At 42.4% G+C, this 20474-nt stretch overlaps 1 protein-coding gene across 2 annotated transcripts in view; it reads left to right on the top strand.

Moving 5' to 3' along the window:
* Positions 1 to 17275, top strand: part of RAB6A (RAB6A, member RAS oncogene family) — a 101655-nt gene extending 84380 nt beyond the window's left edge. For both annotated transcript variants that reach the window (XM_023209458.2, XM_023209459.2), the window contains exons 7-8: positions 13421 to 13487; positions 15215 to 17275. In XM_023209458.2, the coding sequence (XP_023065226.1) occupies positions 13421 to 13487; positions 15215 to 15279 (132 nt within the window). In that variant the 3' untranslated portion in view covers positions 15280 to 17275. The remainder of the gene's footprint in view (positions 1 to 13420; positions 13488 to 15214) is intronic.
* The last annotated feature ends 3199 nt before the right edge of the window (positions 17276 to 20474 follow it).

Genomic DNA, 20474 nt, shown 5'->3' with positions numbered 1-20474 from the left:
TTTTTTTTTTTTTTTTTTTTTTTTTTTTTTTTTTTGTATTTTTAGTAGAGACGGGGTTTACCCATATTGTTCAGGCTAGTCTTGAACTCCTGACCTCAGGTCATCTGCCTGCGTCGGCCTCCCAAAGTGCTGGGATTACAGGCATGAGCTACTGTGCCCGGCCACTTTTTGCTTTCTAATGTGTTTTCACACTCGTTAATTACTGTTTTAGCTAACATTTTGAAAAATATCTACTGCATGTCAGATACTGGGACAACAAAGATGAAATGAGAACCTTGCTCTCCAGAAGTTTAAAGTCTAGAGGGAAAGAGAAGTAAAAATAGGCTATTACAATAGTGCAATAAATACTTTGAAAGAAGAACTACTGGTGCTACTTGGGGTATGTATTTTAGTGCTGGGCATGGTAGCTCATGCCTGTGATCCCAACACTTTTGGGAGGCCAGGAGTTTGAGACCATGGCAGTATAGCAAGACCCCCATCCCTACAAGAAAATGAAAGAATTAGCTGGGTGCCTTGGCACATCCCTATGGTCCTAGCTACTCAGGAGGGTGAGGCAGGAGGATTGCTTGAACCTGGAGTTCGAAGCTACCGTGAGTTATGATCACATTTTCATTGCACTCCAGCCTGGCAACACAGTGAGACACTGTCTCTATTTTTTAAAAAGATTTTATTGGACAGGAGGGAGAAGACTTAAGGAACTGGGGAGTGAGTTAGAGAAGCTTTTTAAGGAGTTATCAGGGAATGGGTCCTGGAGGATGAGTGTCAGCTAGGCAGATTGAGCTGGGAGGGTATTCCAAGGAGAAGCAGCATCATTGTGTCCTTTGAACTTCACAACTGTATCCCCTTTTTATTAGAATGAATCTAAGAATTAGAGATAGTAAATATCCTTGAGATTACAAAGCTGTAATAATGGGGTAGTTAATACTAGAGTTTCTTTTCGGGCTTGTACTCTATGCTCTTTCTATACGCACATTAAATGCTGTATTAAATTATGGAAAAAGGCTTTTTCCCCTTCTGCCTTACACCATGTGAAGAGAAGTTTTCCACTCCTCCAAAGTGTTGACAAAAAAAGCGAAACTCTGTAAAATATTTAAAGAGGTCTATTATGAGCCAAATATGAGTGATCATGCCCGAGTCGGTCTTTTTTTTTTTTTTTTGAGACAGAGTCTCGCTCTGTCACCCAGGCTGGGGTGCAGTGGTGCAATGTCCACTCACTGCAACCTCTACCGAGGCACAGTCAAGAGGTTCTGAGAACATCTGCCTAAAGTAGTTGGGTTACAGCTTGGTTTTATATATTTTAGGGAAACATAACACCTCAGTCAGTACCTATGATGTATACATTGGTTTGGTCTGGAAAGGTAGGACAACTAAAAGTGGTGGTGGGGGTTGAGGGGAACTTGTAGATCATAGGTGGATTCAGAGGTTTTCTGAGTGTCAGTTGATTGAAAGAGTTATCTAAAGACCTGGAATCAATAGATAGGAGTGTCTGGGGTGAAACCCCGTCTCTACTAAAAAATACAAAAAAACACTAGCCGGGCGAGGTGGCGGCGCCTGTAGTCCCAGCTACCTGGGAGGCTGAGGCAGGAGAATGGCGTGAACCCGGGAGGCGGAGCTTGCAGTGAGCTGAGATCCGGCCACTGCACTCCAGCCTGGGCGACAGAGCGAGACTCCGTCTCAAAAAAAAAAAAAAAAAAAAGGTTGTGGAGACCAAAGTTCTTACGATGTAGATCAGGGGTCCCCAACCCCTGGGCCACAGACCAGTACTGGTCCGTGGCCTGTCAGGAACCGGGCCACACAGCAGGAGATGAGCAGCGGGTGAGCCAGCATTACAGCATGAGCTCTGCCTCTTGTCAGATCAATGGCAACATTATATTCTCCTAGGAGCACAAACACTATTGTGAACTGCACATGGAAGGATCTAGGTTGCACATTCCTTACAAGAATCTAAGTAATGCCTAATAATCACATGTGGAATGGTTTCATCCCAAAACTATCTGCACCCCAGTCCATGGAAAAATTATCTTACAGGAAACCAGTCCCTGGTGCCAAAAAGGTTGGAGATCGCTAATGTAAATGAAGTCTCATAGTTGGCTGCCTTTAGAAGCAATTTTTTTTTCTTTTTCTTCTTGAGACAGGGTTTCCCTGTGTCTTTCAGACTGGAGTGCAGTGGCATAATCACAGCTCACTACAGCCTCAACTTCCTGGGCTCAAATGCTCTTCCCACCTCAGTCTCCTGAATAGCTTGGACTACAGGAGCCTACCACCACACCTGGATAATTTTTTATAGAGACAAGGTCTCCCTGTGTTGCCCAGGCCAGTCTGGAACTCCTGGACTCAAATGATCCAACCACCTCGGCCTCCCAAAGTGCTAGGATTACAAGAGTGAGACACTGCCTGGTGGCAAGTGTTTCTTATTTAGACCTTTAAAAGGTGCTAGACCCTGAGTTATTCTCTTCAGCATTAGGAGGACCTGGAAGGGGAAATATCTACTTATGTAAATAGAAATGTTTTACAGATGCAAGTTTTGTCTTCACAAAATGGCCCTTTGCAGGGCTATTTATGGCAAAAATAATGTTATTTTGGGGTAAGATATTTTGATTTCCTTCTTTCTCTGTAACGTGATGCTATAGTAGAGGCAGGTGGCAAATCCTTAGCAGAAGACCCAGGGACAAGATACAGAAAGTATGCAAGATGGCACCAACTCATTAGCAATTCTCTTATTGCTCTGGAGCCAGAACATGATAGACACAGAGACAAATTCATTGTATTTTATATATCATCAACTAGGCTCAAATCTCTCTCACTCTTCCTGGGAGTCAACTCCTCTGCTGAGACTGCAAGCTAAGCCTTCCAGAGACAATAAATAGAACTTCAAGAGACAGAGACAGGCACAAGAGGCACTGCATAGCCCTACTGACCCAGCCTAGCTCCGGAGTTCAGCAGACCATGAGACAATGAGAGGAAATTTAGTAATCTTTTTTTTCAGATGTCACAGTAATGATTTATTTGGGCAAAAATCACCAATTGATATTAAAACCTTAAGTGAAAATTTAACAAAGAATAATAAGATGTATACACAATCACAAAGAATCTCCTCTCATACTTATTACTTACAAAAGGAAAGTTGGTTATTTGGCAGTGAAGAAACTTGACCAGCTCTACCTTAATTTTACCAAATGGCTAAAATTCACTTCACCAGTAAGGGCACAAGCCAGCATAAGGTGCCTCCTGATATTGATACACTAAGAATCTGGACACTATCTCTTCTGTAGTATTACTGACAAAAAGTAAGGCAAAACTAAACGTTAGGAAGCAACAAGCAAATCCAAATTAAGTGTCAGTCTACCAGGTAACATTCATGACTTTTCTTTTCTTTTTTTTTGAGACGGAGTTTTTCACTCTTGTTGCCCAAGCTGGAATGCAATGGTGCAGTCTCGGCTCACTGCAACCTCTGTCTCCTGGGTTCAAGCGATTCTTCTCCCTCAGCCTCTCAAGTAGCTGGGATTACAGGCATCGGTCACCACATCTGGCTAATTTTTTGTATTTTTAGTAGAAACGGGGTTTCATCATGTTAGCTAGGCTGGCCTGGAACTCCTGACCTTAGGTGATCCGCCCACCTCAGCCTCCCAAAGTGCTGGGATTACAGGCATGAGCCACCATGCCTGGCCCCATGTACTTTTCAACAATGAATAATGACAATAGGAATGGAGAAAAAATAGACTAGTCCAGAAAATATTTAGTGAGTGCCACTCTTGGGCTAGGCATAGTGGCTCACACCTAAAATCCCAGCATTTTGGGAGGCCAAGATGAGAGGATTGCTTGAGGCCAGGAGTTTGTGCCTACGATTGTGTTCATTATCCTAAGATTGTATCCATTTTCCTTAGACAAAATAGGATTTTTTTAAAGTATGTTCACACTATTGTGCAAAAATCAGTATCGAGACCCTTTTCATTCTTGTAAAATTGACATTATGTACCCATTAAATAATAACTCCCCATTTCCCCCTTCCCCAGCCGTTGACAGCCAGCCATTCTACTTTGTGAATTTGATTACTCTAGGTACCTCATATAAGTGAACTCATATAATATTTTTTCCTTTGTGTGTGGCTTGTTTCACTTGCATAATGTCCTCAAGGTTCATCCATATTGTATTAGGTGTCAGAATTTCTTTCCTTTTTAAGGCAGAATAGTACTGCATTTTATGGATATACTGTGTATAATATATAGTATATACTTACATATTATATAGCACGTGGGTTATTTCCACCTTTTGGCTATTGTCAGTAATGCTGCCATGAACATTGGTATGCAAATATTTGTTTAACCATTGCTTTCAATTCTTTCGAATATATGCCGCCAAATAGAATTGCTGGACCATATGTCAAGGAATGTTAAAATAGATGTTATGAAGCAGTGTATGTATATATATAATGAAAATAGGTAGGTATATGTGAATATATACAGTACATGCCCTGGAATACTTTGTTAGTTATATACTTTTCACTAAAGAGAACCTATTTTAATTATTTAAAAGTCTGAAAACTTGTAAACCTAATTTTTTTTTTTTTTTTTTTTTGAGACGGAGTCTTGCTCTGTCGCCCAGCCTGGAGTGCAGTGATCTTGGCTCACTGCAAGCTCCGCCTCCCAGGTTCACACCATTCTCCTGCCTCAGCCTCCCCAGTAGCTGGGACTACAGGCGCCCGCTACCTCGCCCGGCTAGTTTTTTGGTATTTTTTAGTAGAGACGGAGTTTCACCGGGTTAGCCAGGATGGTCTTGATCTCCTGACCTTGTGATCTGCCTGTCTTGGCCTCCCAAAGTGCTGGGATTACAGGCTTGAGCCACTGTGCCCGGCCCTGTAAACCTAATTTTATTCCATTTTCACAAGCTCCACTCAAAGTAGCCAAACCTTTCCTATGCCTCCCTCTTGAAAAGATTTTCAGTTTTCAAGCTAGCTGATAATAAACTTAGTTTTTGTTTTGTTTTGAGACAGAGTCTCACTCTGTCACCTAGGCTGGAGTGCAGTGGCACAATCTCGGCTCACTGCAACCTCTGCGTCCCAGCTGCAAGCGATTCTCCTACCTCAGCCTCCTGAGTAACTGGGATTACAGGCACCCGTCACCACACCTGGCCAATTTTTGTATTTGAAGATGGAGTTTCACCATGTTGGCCAAGCTAGTCGAACTCCTGACCTCAAATGATCCACCCACCTTGGCCTCCCAAAGTCCTGGGATTACAGGCGTGAGCCACCACACCCAGCCTAAACCTGTATTCTTAAGAGCCGAAAAGATTATGCATCTTGAATAGGCAAGCAGTTTAATAAATATTTCATGTCAGAAGTAAGTTGTAATATTATGGGGACAATTTCTAGATATTCCTAAGTAAGAAAGTTTCAGTTCTGCTGTAATATTTTTAAAAAGGTCTCCCCCAACCCCCACACCTTTCCCACCAGTTTTTTATAGTTCCTTTTTAAAGCAGAATTGAGCCTGTGGGTGTTTTGCTCTAGTCCTAGAATTCACTGCAGAATTGTATAACATTTGGCAAAATTCTCTGTTTTGCAAGCCTGCAGGCCCATGAGTTCATTTATCTCTAATAGAGTTATTGTCTCTGGTAGAAATAAAGCTGCGTTTTTTTTGTTGTTGTTGTTGTTTTGAGACGGACTTTCACTCTTGTTGCCTGGGCTAGAATGCAGTGACACAGTCTTGGCTCACTGCAACCTCCATCTCCCCAGTTCAAACGATTCTCCTGCCTTACCCTCCCAAGTAGCTAGGATTACAGGCATCTGCCACCACACCTGGCTAATTTTTTTTTTTTGTATTTTTAATAGAGACGGGGTTTCACCATGTTGGCCAGGCTGGTCTCAAACTCCTCAGATGATCCACCCGTCTTGGCCTCCCAAAGTCCTGGGATTACAGGCGTGAGGCACCGCACCTGGATGCTGCTTTTTTTTTTTTTTTTTTTTTTTTAAGATTTTCAGGCCGGGTGCAGTGGTTCACAGCTGTAATCCCAGTACTTTGGGAGGCTGAGGCAGGCAGATCACGAGGTCAGGAGATCGAGACCATACTGGCTAACACGGTGAAACCCCGCCTCTACTAAAAATGCAAAAAATTTGCTGGGCGTGGTGGCTGGTGCCTGTAGTCCCAGCTACTCAGGAGGCTGAGGCAGGAGAATAGCTTGAACCCAGGAGGCAGAGGTTGCAGTGAGCCAAGATCGCGCCACTGCACTCTACAAAGCGAGACTCCATCTCAAAAACATAAAAAACTTTATATATAGCAGGTCAGTACTAAACACTTTGCATAATTATTTCACTGAACTTTCACAATAATCTAGTCAGGCAAGTATACTATTATTTTAAGCCCATTTTACAGATCAGGGAACAGAGGAACGAAGATTATATGATCTGTCACGTAAGTGACAACCTAGGGCCCAAGCCCAGGTTGTTAACTACTATGCTGTACTGTTATCCACACGTTACCTTTTAGTTTTTTGCTTTTTGCCATTCCACTTAATACCTTTCAATTTCACTATGTGATTTGTGTATCTCTTTAGCCATATTTAAGACAATGGAATTATTGATGGAAGTCTGAGAGCAAACTACTATTTTTAGTGGCTTCCTCTGCCACTAAAAAGATGGGAGAGAAGGCCTTTCTTAGTCTGGCCTCCAGTATATATATCCTTGTCCTAATTCTTTTACATATTCTATGCTCCAACCAGTCTGGACTACAAAAGCATATTTAAGTATACCTTGTACTTTTCAATCTCTGAACATGTGTTCAGGAAAATCTTCCCTGTGAAATCTTTCCCACTTTTCCTTGTCCTCATCTCTACTGAAAGAGAAATGTGCTAAATATACATTCTGACTAGACGGCCAGGTGTTAAAATCATTGAGGCCAAAACTGCATACAGGTATACCTCAGAGATACTGCATTCTGGCTCTAGATCATTGCAATAAAGTGAATATATCAATAAAATGAGTCACCTGAATTTTCTGGTTTCCAGTGTGTGTGAGTTATGTTTACACTATACTGTACTCTATTAATAGCATTATGTCTGTAAAAACAATGTACATATCTGGCCAGATGTGGAGGCTCATGCCTGTAATCACAGCACTTTGGGAGGCTGAGGTGTGATCACTTGAGGTCAGGGGTTTGAGACCAGGCTGGCCAATACAATGAAACCCTGTCTCCACTAAAAATACAAAATTTAACCAGGTGTGGTGGCCGATGTCTGTAATCCCAGCTACTCAGGAGGCTGAGGTAGGAGAATCACTTGAACCCGGGAGGCAGAGGTGGTTACAGTAAGCTGAGATAGCACCACTGCACTCCAACCTGGGGGACAGAGCAAAACTCTGTCTCAAAAAATTAAAAAGAAACAGTATTATACATATCTTAATTAAAAAATACTTTATTGCTAAAAAAAATGCTAATGATCATCTGATCATAGCCTTCTGCAAATCATAATCTTTTTGCTCTCAGAGGGTCTTACCTTAATGTTGATGCCTGCTGACTGATCAGGGTAGTAGTTGCTGAAGGCTGGAGTGGCTGTGGCAATTTCTTAAAATAGTAATATTAATACAATGTAGTTTTCTGCATTGATTGATTCTATCACAAATGATTTCTCTGTAGCATGCAATGCTATTTCATAGTATTTTACCCATAGTAGAACTTCTTTCAAAATTGGCGTTTCAGGCCAGGCGAAGTGGCACATGCCTTTAATCTCAGTACTTTGGGAGGCCAAAGCAGGCATATCACCTAAGATCAGCAGTTTGAGACTAGCCTGGCCAACATGGTGAAACCCTGTCTCTACTAAAAATATAAGAATTAGCCTGGTGTGGTGGTGCACACCTATGGTACCAGCTATTCAGAAGGATGAGGCAGGAGAATCACTTGAACCCAGGAGGCAGAGGTTGTGGTGAGCTGAGATTGTGCCACTGCACTCCAGCCTAGGTGACAGAATGAGGCTCCATCTCAAAAAAGAAAAAAAGTGCCACCGGGTGCAGTGGCGCGTGCCTGTAATCCCAGCACTTTGGGAGGCCGAGGTGGGCGGACCACTTGGCTCACGAGTTAGAGACCACCCTGGGTAACATGGCAAAACCTCTTCTCTACAAAAATTTACAAATATTAGCCAGGTGTGGTGGCACGCCCCCGTAGTCCCAGGTACTTGGGAGGCTGAGGTGGGAGGATAACTTGAGCCCGTGAGGTCGAGACCTCAGTGAGCCATGATTGTGCCACTGGCACTCCAGCTTGGGTGGCAGAGCAAGACCACATCTCAAAAAAAAAAAAAAAAAAAAAAAAGATAGGCCTGTATCACTATTATAGAGTAAATTTCTATATGCAAAAATAAAAAACATCCCCAAAACACTGTTAAAGTTTGATATAGTGTCACATTGTCAGCTACTAGATTTTTTCTGTAGTCACTATACTTACTGCCTATTTGTGATAATAAATAGATGATTATTTTCAAGTTTTCAGCTGATATTGGTGGGACAACACTTTTTTTGACTCAATTTCTATAAAATATGTTTTCCTTCATACCCTGTATTCTTTATGTCTTAATGAAAGGTGATTTATTAATGAACATTGGAGTTTTTCCTGATGCATGAAATTTTGAGTTGACAAAGTTTGTATTCTGCTTTTAATTCATTGTTGAATGCTCATTAAAAAGATCAGAATTGCCTAGTCTTGTATTAAACTTTTAGAAACCTTTGCTGGTTTAAACAAGGTATAATAGTTCACATCTGTAATCCCAGCACTTTGGGATGCCAAGGTGTGAGGATCACTTGAGCCCAGGAGGTCAAGGCTGCAGTGAGCTATGATCATGCCTGGGTGATGGAGCAAGACCTTTTTAAAATGAAGATTTTTTGAGACAGAGTCTTGCTCTGTTGCCCAGGCTGGCTCACTGCAGCCTCCGCCTCCCGGGTTCAAGCAGTTCTCCTGCCTCAGCTTCCCTAGTCGCTGGGACTACAGGCATGTGGCACCATGCCCAGCTAATTTTGTGTATTTTTAGTAGAGATGGGGTTTCACCGTGTTAACCAGGATGGTCTTGATCTGACCTTGTGATCCACCCGCCTCAGCCTCCCAAAGTGCTGGGATTACTGGTGTGAGGCACTGCGCCTGGCCAAGACTTTTTTTTTTTTTTTTTTTAATTTAAAAAGGGTATAGGAGGCCGGGCACGGTGGCTCATGCCTGTAGTCCCAGCAGTTTGGGAGGCGGAAGCAGACAGATCACGAGGTCAGGAGATTGAGACCATCCTGGCTAACACAGTGAAACCCCGTCTGTACTAAAGATACAAAAAAGAAATTAGCCAGGCATAGTGGCTAGCGCCTGTAGTCAGCTATTCGGGAGGCTGAGGCAGGAGAATGGTGTGAACCCGGGAGGCGGAGCTTGCAGTGAGCTGAGATTGCGCCACTGCACTCCAGCCTGGGTGACAGAGTGAGACTCCGTCTCAAAAAAAAAAAAGGTATAGGGCCAGGCACCCTGGCTCTTGCCTGTAATCATAGCACTTTAGGGGGCTGAGGCGGGCAGATCACTTGAGGTCAGGAGTTCGAGACCAGCCTAGCCAACATGGTGAAACCCCATCTCTACTAAAAATTAAAAAATTAGCCAGGCTTGGTGGTAGGCACCTGTATTTCCAGCTATTCGGGAGGCTGAGGCAGGAGAATCACTTGAACCCGGGAGACGGTGTTTGCAGTGAGCCAAGATGGCACTACTGCACTCCAGCCTGGGCAACAGAGTGAGACTGTGTCACAAAAAAAAATAAAAAATAAATAAAAGGGGTATAATACTCTTTATCTGAAAGTTAAAGGGTTATCTGAAAGTTAAAAAGTTGTCTGACTAATGCACTGTATTTCTCTATTCATTTAACTTGTTTTTTTTTTTGAGACGGAGTCTTGCTCTGTTGCCCAGGCTGGAGTGCAGTGGCCGGATCTCAGCTCACTGCAAGCTCCGCCTCCCGGGTTCACGCCATTCTCCTGCCTCAGCCTCCCGAGTAGCTGGGACTACAGGCGTCTGCCACCTTGCCCGGCTAGTTTTTTTTGTATTTTTTAGTAGAGACGGGGTTTCACCGTGTTAGCCAGGATGGTCTCGATCTCCTGACCTTATGATCCACCCGTCTCGGCCTCCCAAAGTGCTGGGATTACAGGCTTGAGCCACCGCGCCCGGCCTCATTTAACTTGTATCTGGTTTTTTTTTTTTTTTTTTTTTTGATGGAGTCTGGCTCTGTTGCCCAGGCTGGAGTGCAGGGACATGGTCTCGGCTCACTGCAAGCTCTGCCTCCTGGGTTCATGCCATTCTCCTGCCTCAGCCTCCCGAATAGCTGGGACTACAGGCACCTGCCACCATGCCCAGCTAATTTTTTTGTATTTTTTTTAGTAGAGACTGGGTTTCACCGTGTTAGCCAAGATGGTCTCAATCTCCTGACCTTGTGATCCGTCCGCCTCGGCCTCCAAAGTACTGGGATTAGAGGCGTGAGCCACCGTGCCTGGCCTACTTATTTTTGTTCATAAAATTAAAAGCTTTCACAGTCATTAATTGTTGCATTTAGAGTGGTTTTTGTTTGTATTTTAAAACGAGGTCCGTCTGTGTTGCCAGTGGTCTCAAACTCATGGGCTCAAAATTGCTTGATTCTCCCATCCCAGCCTCCCAAGTAGCTGGGATTACTAGCTTGTGTTGTTACACTTAGCTAGAATATTTATCTGTGTTTCGAACCTAATGTTTACATATTAATCCAAATGGACCCACCGTATACAGTTAATGTTATATTGATTTGACATGATGGTAATTTGTACGTCTGCATGATCTTTCATGGTGTACCAGAAATTGTAAGGTAAATGTTCTGCAATTCAAAGTCTTATAGCTGATTTGGATTGAATATTGGGGTAAAGTCTAATTTTGGTACATCTCTAAAAAAGCTACTGAATCTTATAGAACCAAGACAATTAGAGTTTTCCCCAATCTTCATACTCCCTGCACCTACCCTATCAGGCTTTTGTCTACCAGATCAGAATTTTACAATTTGCTCCTTTATACATTTTTTGTTGTTGTTTTTCCAGACAGAGTCTTGCTCTGTCGCCCAGGCTGCAGTGCAGTGGCATGATCTTGGCTCACTACAACCTCCAGCTCCTGGGTTCAAGCGATTCTCCTGCCTCAGCCTCCCGGAGTAGCTGGGGATTACAGGCATGTGCTACCACACTTGGCTAATTTTTGTTTTGTTTTGTTTTGTTTTGTTTTTTGAGGTGGAGACTCACTCCGTTGCCCAGGCTGGAGTGCAGTGGCGCAATCTCGGCTCACTGCAAGCTCCGCCTCCTGGGTTCACGCCATTCTCCTGCCTCAGCCTCCTGAATAGCTGGGACTACAGGCGCCTGCCAACATGCCCAGCTAATTTTTTTGTATTTTTAGTAGAGACGGGGTTTCGCCGTGTTAGCCAGAATGGTCTCGATCTCCTGACCTTGTGATCTGCTCGTCTCGGCCTCCCAAAGTGCTGGGATTACAAGCGTATTTTTGTATTCTTAGTAGAGATGGGGTTTCACCATGTTGGCCAATCTGGTCGCGAACTCCTGAACCTCGTGATCCACCTGCCTTGGCTTCCCAAAGTGCTGGGATTACAGGCGTGAGCCACCGTGCCTGGCCCGATACATTTTTAAACGTATTATTTATAGTTCCAGTCTCTTATCTCTGCCCTTCTAGGCATTCTGTTCTTTCTTTCTTTAATTCAGTGATACTTATAGAGCACTTAAACCCTGAGCATTTTATGTGTGTATTTCAGCCAAGTGAGGTTTTAAGACTGCCTTTAACTCTCAACTCAGATATTACCTCCTAAAAGATTTTTTTCAGCCTCCAGAGTTGGACCTTGTTACATCTGTATTCTCATAGCATTTTACACTACTTTGTTTGTAGCATCACATTGTAACATAAGGAATTGTTTGAGTATCTCCTTTACCAGATTTTGAGCTCCTTGAATTAAAAAACTGTTTTTTCTTGTTAATTTCTGTGTCTCAAAGACACAGAATGAGGCAGCCTGAAACACTGCCTCAAGTAAGCAAGTACTTGGTACAAAGGAGTTACAGCACACATGCATTTAATTTATGGGTTTACACTGTGTGCTTAATTAAAAGATAAATAATTGAAACAATCAGGCAGTTTCACTTGGTGTTGTACCCAGTATGTGTATGACTAAGATTGGAACAATGTAAGAAGTATAAACTGTTGTTCCAGTATCTGTTCTCATATGCCTCTCAAAAATAAATGTCTCACCAGGCTTGAGTGCGTTTCTCCTGTTGAAGATATTTTTCATAGCTTCATACCTCAAACACAAGTCAGCCACTCCCACTGGCACTCATTCCAATGATGGAAGAAAAAGCCGGCTGTCCTTGGACTTGAGGGGTGGTGTATTAATCTCTAACATAGTGCTTTTCTAACAGATGAAGGATAATTTTGACGGGACTGACTTTCACAATATATTATACAATGACTTCAGAACCTAATTCTTTCCCCCCCACACCCCCGCTGAGACGAAGTCTTGCTCTGTTGCCTGGGCTGGAATGCAGTGGCGTGATCTTGGCTCACTGCAACCTCCGCCTCCCAAGTTCAAGTGATTCTCCTGCCTCAGTCTCCCGAGTAGCTGGGATTACAGGCATGTGCCACCACACCCAGCTAATTTTTGTATTTTTAGTAGAGACAGGGTTTCACCATGTTGTCCAGGCTGGTCTTGAACTCCTGACCTCGAGATCCACACCCCTTGGCCTCCCAAAGTGTTGGGAGTACAGGCGTGAGCCACTGCCCCCAGCCCAGAACCTAACTCTTTATATGAAAGACAGGAATTCTATATATAGTTTTGTTAAATGAATGATCTGTCCTTTTTCTGGGTTTCTGTAATACTTTATTATTCAAATGACATTTTTGCTGCTTATAGCTATTTGTTCATGTCTTATCTCACCAGTTAAAAAAACAGGAATCATGTCTTTATATCTCTTTGTATTTGGCATATTGCTTTTTATATAATACTCGTTTATAGAATGAATAGACATTTTATTCTATTTTATTATTTATTTAGAGACAGCGTCTCGCCCTGTTGCTCAGGCTGGAGTGCAGTGGCATGATCTCAGTTCACTGCAGCCTCCACTTCCTGGGCTGAAGCAGTCCTCCAGGCTCAGCCTCTCCAGTAACTAGGACTACAGGCGTGTGCCACCACACCTGGCTAATTTTTGTGTTTTTTGTAGAGACAGAGTTTTACCATGTTGCCCAGGCTGGTCTCAAACTCCTGACCTCAAGTGATCTACCCACCTCAGGTGGATCCCAAAGTGCTGGGATTACAGGTGTGAACCACTGTATCCAGCATTAGACAGCTCACTGTACAGTGATCATAAACCTCAATACCCTTTGCTAAATGTTCCCTCTCAATTACCACTTTTCTCTCTTTCCCACAGCTCTTTCGACGTGTAGCAGCAGCTTTGCCGGGAATGGAAAGCACACAGGACAGAAGCAGAGAAGACAGTATCCTTTTTGTTTCATCAGACATTTTTCATTATTAACACTAGTCTTTAGAGCCCTGCTTGCTTGGCTAAAGAATATTGTGCCATTGCCTTTTACAACCAGGAACTGATGACTTAGAGGCATAGGAATTCAGAGGTTTTCTATAGCAAGTTATATATAGTTTCTGTATAGTTATCCAAGTGTACCCTTTGCAGCCTGCTTCTCATTGTTGATCAGTGAGAGGGTTTGTGTTTGTTTGCTTGCTTTTAAATGAGCAGGAAACTCTCAGAATCTCTGTCTCCTTGCCTCTTCATTTTGAGTCCCACTGATTCTAGGCTTTTTCCTCATAGAATATCAAATTTTCATTTCTTTTTCTAACACTTGAGCTGTCTGCTTGACACAGGCAAGAAATAGAGTGGAGCTTTATTGTAGCCTCTGCTTTCAGAAGCAGGACATAATATTAGTTTATTTCCAAGGATTGGAACATCTAATATTAGTTAATACTAAGGATTTTTAATTTGATGTTTTCAGTGTTTCGTATTTACCTTCTAGTGTTTTTCCATATGCAGACATTTTTATTAAGCAGTATAGTTTATAGCACTTTGTATTCAGCTCTTCCCACTTGTAAATGTTGTTATGTTTTCATAAAAAACATAAAACAGGCCGGGTGCGGTGGCTTATGCCTGTAATCCCAGCATTTTGGGAGGCCAAGACAGGTGGATCACCTGAGGTTGGCAGTTCGAGACCAGCCTGACCAACATGGAGAAACCCCATCTCTACTAAAAATACAAAAAATTAGCTGGACATGGTAGCACACGCCTATAATCCCAGCTACTAGGAGGTTGAGTCAGAAGAATTGCTTGAACCCAGGAGGCAGAGGTTGCAGTGAGCCAAGATCGTGCCATTGCACTCCAGCAAGCAAGAGCAAAACTCCCATTTCCAAAAAAAGAGCAGCAAGAGCGAAACTCCCATTTCCAAAAAAAACAAAACACATAAAATATGTTTCCAAAAAAAAAAAAAAAAAAATGTTCTATTGAGTTGAAGTCTGCCCCCTCCCCGCTTTTTGTTGTTTTTTTGTTTTTTTTTTTTTTTTTGAGATGGAGTCTCACTCTGTCACCCAGGCTGGAGTACAGCAGTGCAATCTCGGCTGACTGCAACCTCTGCCTCCCGAATTCAAGTGATTCTCCTGCCTCAGCCTCCCAAGTAGCTGGAACTATAGGCACAAGCCACCACGCCCAGCTAATTTTTGTATTTTTAGTAGAGATGGGGTTTCACCATGTTGGCCAGGCTGGTCTTGAACTCCTGATCTCAGGTGATCTGCCCACCTCAGCCTCCCAAAGTGTTGGGATTACAGGCATGAGCCACTGCACCCAGCCTGAAGTCCCATTATTTATTAAATGCTTCTCCTGCTGTTGGAACTATCTTGTAGGCTATTTTCAGATTTATATTATAGATGATTCTATGAGGAACATCATCTTCATATCACTTCTTGCTGCTATAGAATAAGTTCCTTAGGATAGATACCCATAAATAGAGCTTGTACCTCATTCTGACCCTTGTTGCATACAGTAGATATAAGCAAGTTTATTCCATTTGAGCACCTTATATGGTGAGGTGGCTATGTGGAAAATAGTGACTGTGTAGGCTCTGAAGACAAATAGGAATATAAGGGCCATCCCAGAAATGCTAGTGTTTGTAAGAATTGAAATTGTACTTTCCCATTTATGGCACCTTAACTTTTGCTTCAGTGATTGACATAAAACTGGAAAAGCCTCAGGAGCAACCAGTCAGTGAAGGAGGCTGTTCCTGCTAATCTCTCATGTCATCTTCAACCCTTCTTCAGAAGCTCACTGCTTTGGCCCCCTTACTCTTTCATTGACTGCAGTGTGAATATTGGCTTGAACCTTTTCCCTTCAGTAATAACGTATTGCAATTCATCATTGCTGCCTGTCTCGTGGAGATGATCTATTAGCTTCATAAGCACAAAAAAAGTCAGTGTCTTCATTATTTATATTTTACAAAAAGCCAAAATATTTCAGCATATTCCAGTGATAACTTTAAAAATTAGATACATTTTCTTAACATTTTTTTCTTTTTTAATGTTACGATAATGTACTTCAAAATGATGGAAATCTCAACAGTATGAGTATGGCTTGGTTAATGAGCAGTGTGTTCACAGCCTACTTTATCTCTCCTTGCTTTTCTCACCTCTCCCTTACCCCCATTCCCTATTTCCTGTTCTTACCTAGCCTCCCTCCACTTCCTCAAACAAGAGATGGCAAAGCAGCAGTTCAACCAAGCCCATTGGAATTATCCTTTAATTTTACAGATACCACTTGCTGTAGACTATGGACGAAGATGTCCAGAATTTTTCTTGAGCACTGATATAAATTACTTAGATCTTCTTTGAGGTCAAATTTCAGCCATTATGGTAGGCAGTGCTTGAATGAGAAGGCTCCTGGTGCATCTTCAAAATGAGTCCTAAAGAACATACTGAATACTTATAATAAGTAGAAGAGCAAAAAATGTATTTCTGACTAAAACAAATGGCTCTTTCACATGTGCTTTATTAGACTCTGGGAGAGAAAAGTAACCAAGTGCTTCAGAACAGGTTTTTAGTATTCTTCATGGTAAGATAATGAAGTTCTAATGAACTATTTCTCCCAAGGTTTTAAAATTGTCAAGAGTTATTCCGTTTGTTTGAAAAATAAGAAACCTCTTTAAGCAACAGATTTTGCTTGAGTTTTCTTTTTTTAAAAAATAATACTATGCAGGCAAGGCACTATAAAAGTTTAATTCCTTCTAGAAGAACCACTGGAAGAATTTAAATTTGGCACTACAATCAAAACTACTGAATTAGTAGAAACAACGATATCTAAAGCTTACCAACAAAAGAACCCTCAGCAGAATAGCAAAAACTCAGAACATTTGAGGTCAAATTGAAGACGGAAACCGGAAACTGTTTTCTTGTAAGCCCATAGAGGCAGAGCAGGTAAAGCATACATAGTAGAGAGAAAGGAGAGAATGGAAATAAAACTCAATATTATGCAGATTTATGCCTTATTTTTTAGCATTTTTTAAGGTTGGGTCTTTCAGGCTGGTTTTGGTTTGTATTAGATCTGTATAGTTTAATTAACTAGTGATTTAGTTTTATATTTAAACTACAATTAATCTTTTTTCTTTGGTGATATTTATTTCTTTGCCTTTTTTTTTTCTTTAACAACTTTCAATTTTTAGATGTTTCATTGAATCTATTTAGAGCTTCACCATGGCAATATGTATTTCCCTTAAAACACTGCAAACAAATATACTAGGAGTGTGCCCTTTTAATCTTTACTAGTTATTGTGAGATTGCTGTGTAAGCTAATAAACACATTTGTAAATACATTGTTTGCAGGAAGAAAACTTCTGAGTTACAGCTCAGGAAAAACCTGCTGAATTTATGTTGTAAGCATTACTTAACACAGTATAAAGATGAAAAGACAACAAAACTATCTTCATACTTCCTCATCCTCTCATTGCAACAAAATCTTAAACTGGGAGAACCTTAGTCCCCTCTCTTTCCTCTTCCTCCTCCACTTCCCACTTACTGTCACCTTGTAATATTCAGAGAGCACTTGGATTATGGATCTGAATAGAGAAATGCTTACAGATAATCATTAGCCCACATACCAGTAACTTATACTTAAAAGATGGGATGGAGTTGTAAAGTGCTTTTATAATACAATATAATTGTTAAAAGCAAGGGTTGACTCTTCGTTTTATTTTGACATGGCATGTCCTGAAATAAATATTGATTCAATATGGCAGATGGGTCATATTCTTTATTTGGAAGAAGTTGTGACTTCTGACATGGGGGTGATTGTCTTCCTACACTGTTGGATTTGATTCTTTTTATGTATTTTTAAGAAAGTAACCAGTTATACTGCTTTTAATATTGATTGGTCTTTTTATTTGGCTTGGAGTTCTTCAAAGCAGTGAAGTGTGTTCATAGTCCAGAATTTTTTTTTTTAATAAACACAATTTTGCTGCCAAAAATATATAAATAAAACACAAAAGAAAACAATTATTGACTTGGTTTCCCATTCCTGCCAAGATGGTGAATTAGCATATGCTTCTCCCTCCCTAGACCTATAAAGTAGACATGGATAGAATCCAGAAAAATAACAATAGCGAATGTGAGGAACTCCTGGGGAGTCAAAGAATCTTTTTTTGATGGGGGTATTGTTGCGGGGTGGAGGAGAAGGGGGCAACTTGAAAGGTATAGTCCCTGGTGGAGGCAGTAATAGGACATATTAAGAAAAGCATCTTAAGATCTACTTTTAAGCCGGGCGCGGTGACTCATACCTGTAATCCCAGCACTTTGGGAGGCCGAGACAGGCGGATCACGAGGTCAGGAGATCGAGACCATCCTGGCCAACACGGTGAAACCCCGTCTCTACTAAAAATGCAAAAAATTAGCCGGGCGAGGTGGCATGCCCCTGTAGTCCCAGCTACTTGGGAGGCTGAGGCAGGAGAATGGTGTGAACCCAGGAGGCGGAGCCAGCAGTGAGCTGAGATCCGGCCACTGCACTCCAGCCTGGGTGACAGAGCCAGACTCCGTCTCAAAAAAAAAAAAGATCTGCTTTTGCCTCCTTACTCCTAACTATACCTTTGCTTTGGGACTGGAGCCAGCAAACTGTGGCCCTCCCACCAAATCCATCCTGGAACCAGTTTTTAAAATTAAGTTTTATTGGAACTCAGCCATACTTTCTCACTGTAACGGCAGAATTTAATAGCTGCCACAGACCTTATGGCCCTAAAAGCCAAAAAAGCCATTTACTATCTGGCCCTTTACAGAGAAAAGGGCAATCCCTGCCTTGGGATAACCATAACTGAACACCTTACCGTAAAATGAAGGCCACAGGCCAGAATACTAGTGCAAGTGTCAACGAGAGTAATATTAGGGCAGTACAAAAGCCCTAATAAGTCGATGGAAATAAAGGCAAGGCCCTGAAATAAGTTATGGCTTGGGGGGATGATACTGATACTGAGTGGGAGTGATTATATGTGGTCTTAGAGTTCCTAGAGCTCTTTGCCCCAAAGTTTGTCCCCTCTCCTTGACAGTCTTGTCCCCTGTGCCTTCCAGATTAGTAGCCTATACCCTGAGGAGAATTTGAACGCACACAGCAATATAGTTGAATACCAAAAAAACTGCCTCAAAAGTAAAAGTAAATATCTGAAGCAGAAATACTTTGGGAAAGAAAACCAATAATTTAAGGATGACATGATAAATATTAAGGAGATAAGATATGAAACAAGAATTTAGAATCATACGTGTGAAAAGTTTTTAATTGTTGAAATGAGCACAGCCAGGTGCAGTGTTTCATGCCTGTAATCCTAGCACTTTGGGAGGCCGAGGTGGGAGGACAGCTTGAGCCTAGGAGTTCAAGACCAGCTTGGGCAATATGGTGAGACCCCATCTCTGCAAAAAAATTTAAAAATTAGTCAGGCATGGTGGCACACACCTGCAGTCTCAGCTACTCAGAAGACTGAGGTGAGAGGATCTCTTGAACCCAGGAGTTCAAGGCTACAGTGAGTTCTGATTGCACCACTACCCTCCAGCCTGGGCAACAAAGCAAGACCCTGTTTCTAAAAGGAAAGATAAGGAACACATAGATGGGATAAATGATAGAATGGATTCCGTTAGTTAGAATGGAGTTAGTAAGCTGGAACATTAAATTGAGGAACTCATTCATTAGAAAACAGAATACATGGCCTGGCACAGTGGCTCACGCCTGTAATCCCAGCACTTTGGGAGGCTGATGGGGGCAGATCACAAGGTCGGGAGATTGAGACCATCCTGGTTAACACGGTGACCCCCGTGTTAACCCCGTCTCTACTAAAAATACAAAATATTAGCCAGACATGGTGGCGCGTGCCTGTAGTCCCAGCTACTTGGGAGGCTAAGGCAGGAGAATTGCTTGAACCCGGGAGGCGGGGGTTGCAGTGAGGCAAGATAGCGCCACTGCATTCCAGCCTGGCAACAGTGCAACAGTGCAAGACTCCGTCTCAAAAAAAAAAAAAGGAAAACAAGTAGCATTCTTGTTCCTTTTGCAATGTGATAAAAAGCAGGGCAAAGCTCCCCTTTGCCTTCTGCCATGATTGTAAGCTTTTTGAAGCCTACCAGAAGCAAATGCTGGCACCGTACTTCTTGTACAGCCCACAGAACTGTGAGTCAATTAAACTTTTTTTTTTTTTTTGAGACAGAGTTTTGCTCTGTCACCCAGGCTGGAGTGCAGTGGCCCGATCTCAGCTCACTGCAAGCTCTGCCTCCTGGGTTCACGCCATTGTCCTGCCTGAGCCTCCCGAGTAGCCGGGACTACAGGTGCCTGCCACCACGCCCGGCTAATTTTTGTGTGTTTAGTAGAGACAGAGTTTCACAGTGTTAGCCAGGATGGTCTCGATCTCCTGACCTCGTGATCCGCCTGCCTCGGCCTCCCAAAGTGTTGGGATTACAGGCGTGAGCCACCACGCCTGGCCTTTTATTTCTTTTCTTTTTTTTTTTTTTTTTTTTTTTTTTTTGAGATGGTGTCTTGCCCTGTCATCCAGGCTAGAGTGCAGTGGTACGGTTTCAGCTCACTGCAGCCTCTGCCTTCCAGGTTCAAGCGAGTCTCCTGCCTCAGCCTCCCGAGTCGCTGGGATTACAGGTGCACACCATGACGTCCGGCTAGTTTTTGTATTTTTAGTAGAGACAGGGTTTCACCATGTTTGCCAGGCTGGTCTCGAACTCCTGACCTCAAATGATCCACCCGCCCCAGCCTCCCAAAGTGCTAGGATTACAGACGTGAGCTACCGCGCCCAGCTTAAACCTCTTCTTTATAAATTACCCAGCCTTAGATATTCCTTTATAGCAATGCAAAATGTACTAACAGAAAATTGGTAAAGTGGGGCATTGCTATAAAGATACCTAAAGATGTGGAAGAGACTTTGGAACTGGGTAATGGGCAGAAGTTGGGAAAGTTTGGA

Source organism: Piliocolobus tephrosceles, chromosome 13, assembly GCF_002776525.5.
Source record: "Piliocolobus tephrosceles isolate RC106 chromosome 13, ASM277652v3, whole genome shotgun sequence".
Lineage (NCBI taxonomy): Eukaryota > Metazoa > Chordata > Mammalia > Primates > Cercopithecidae > Piliocolobus > Piliocolobus tephrosceles.
This window is presented reverse-complemented; position numbering and strand designations above follow the sequence as displayed.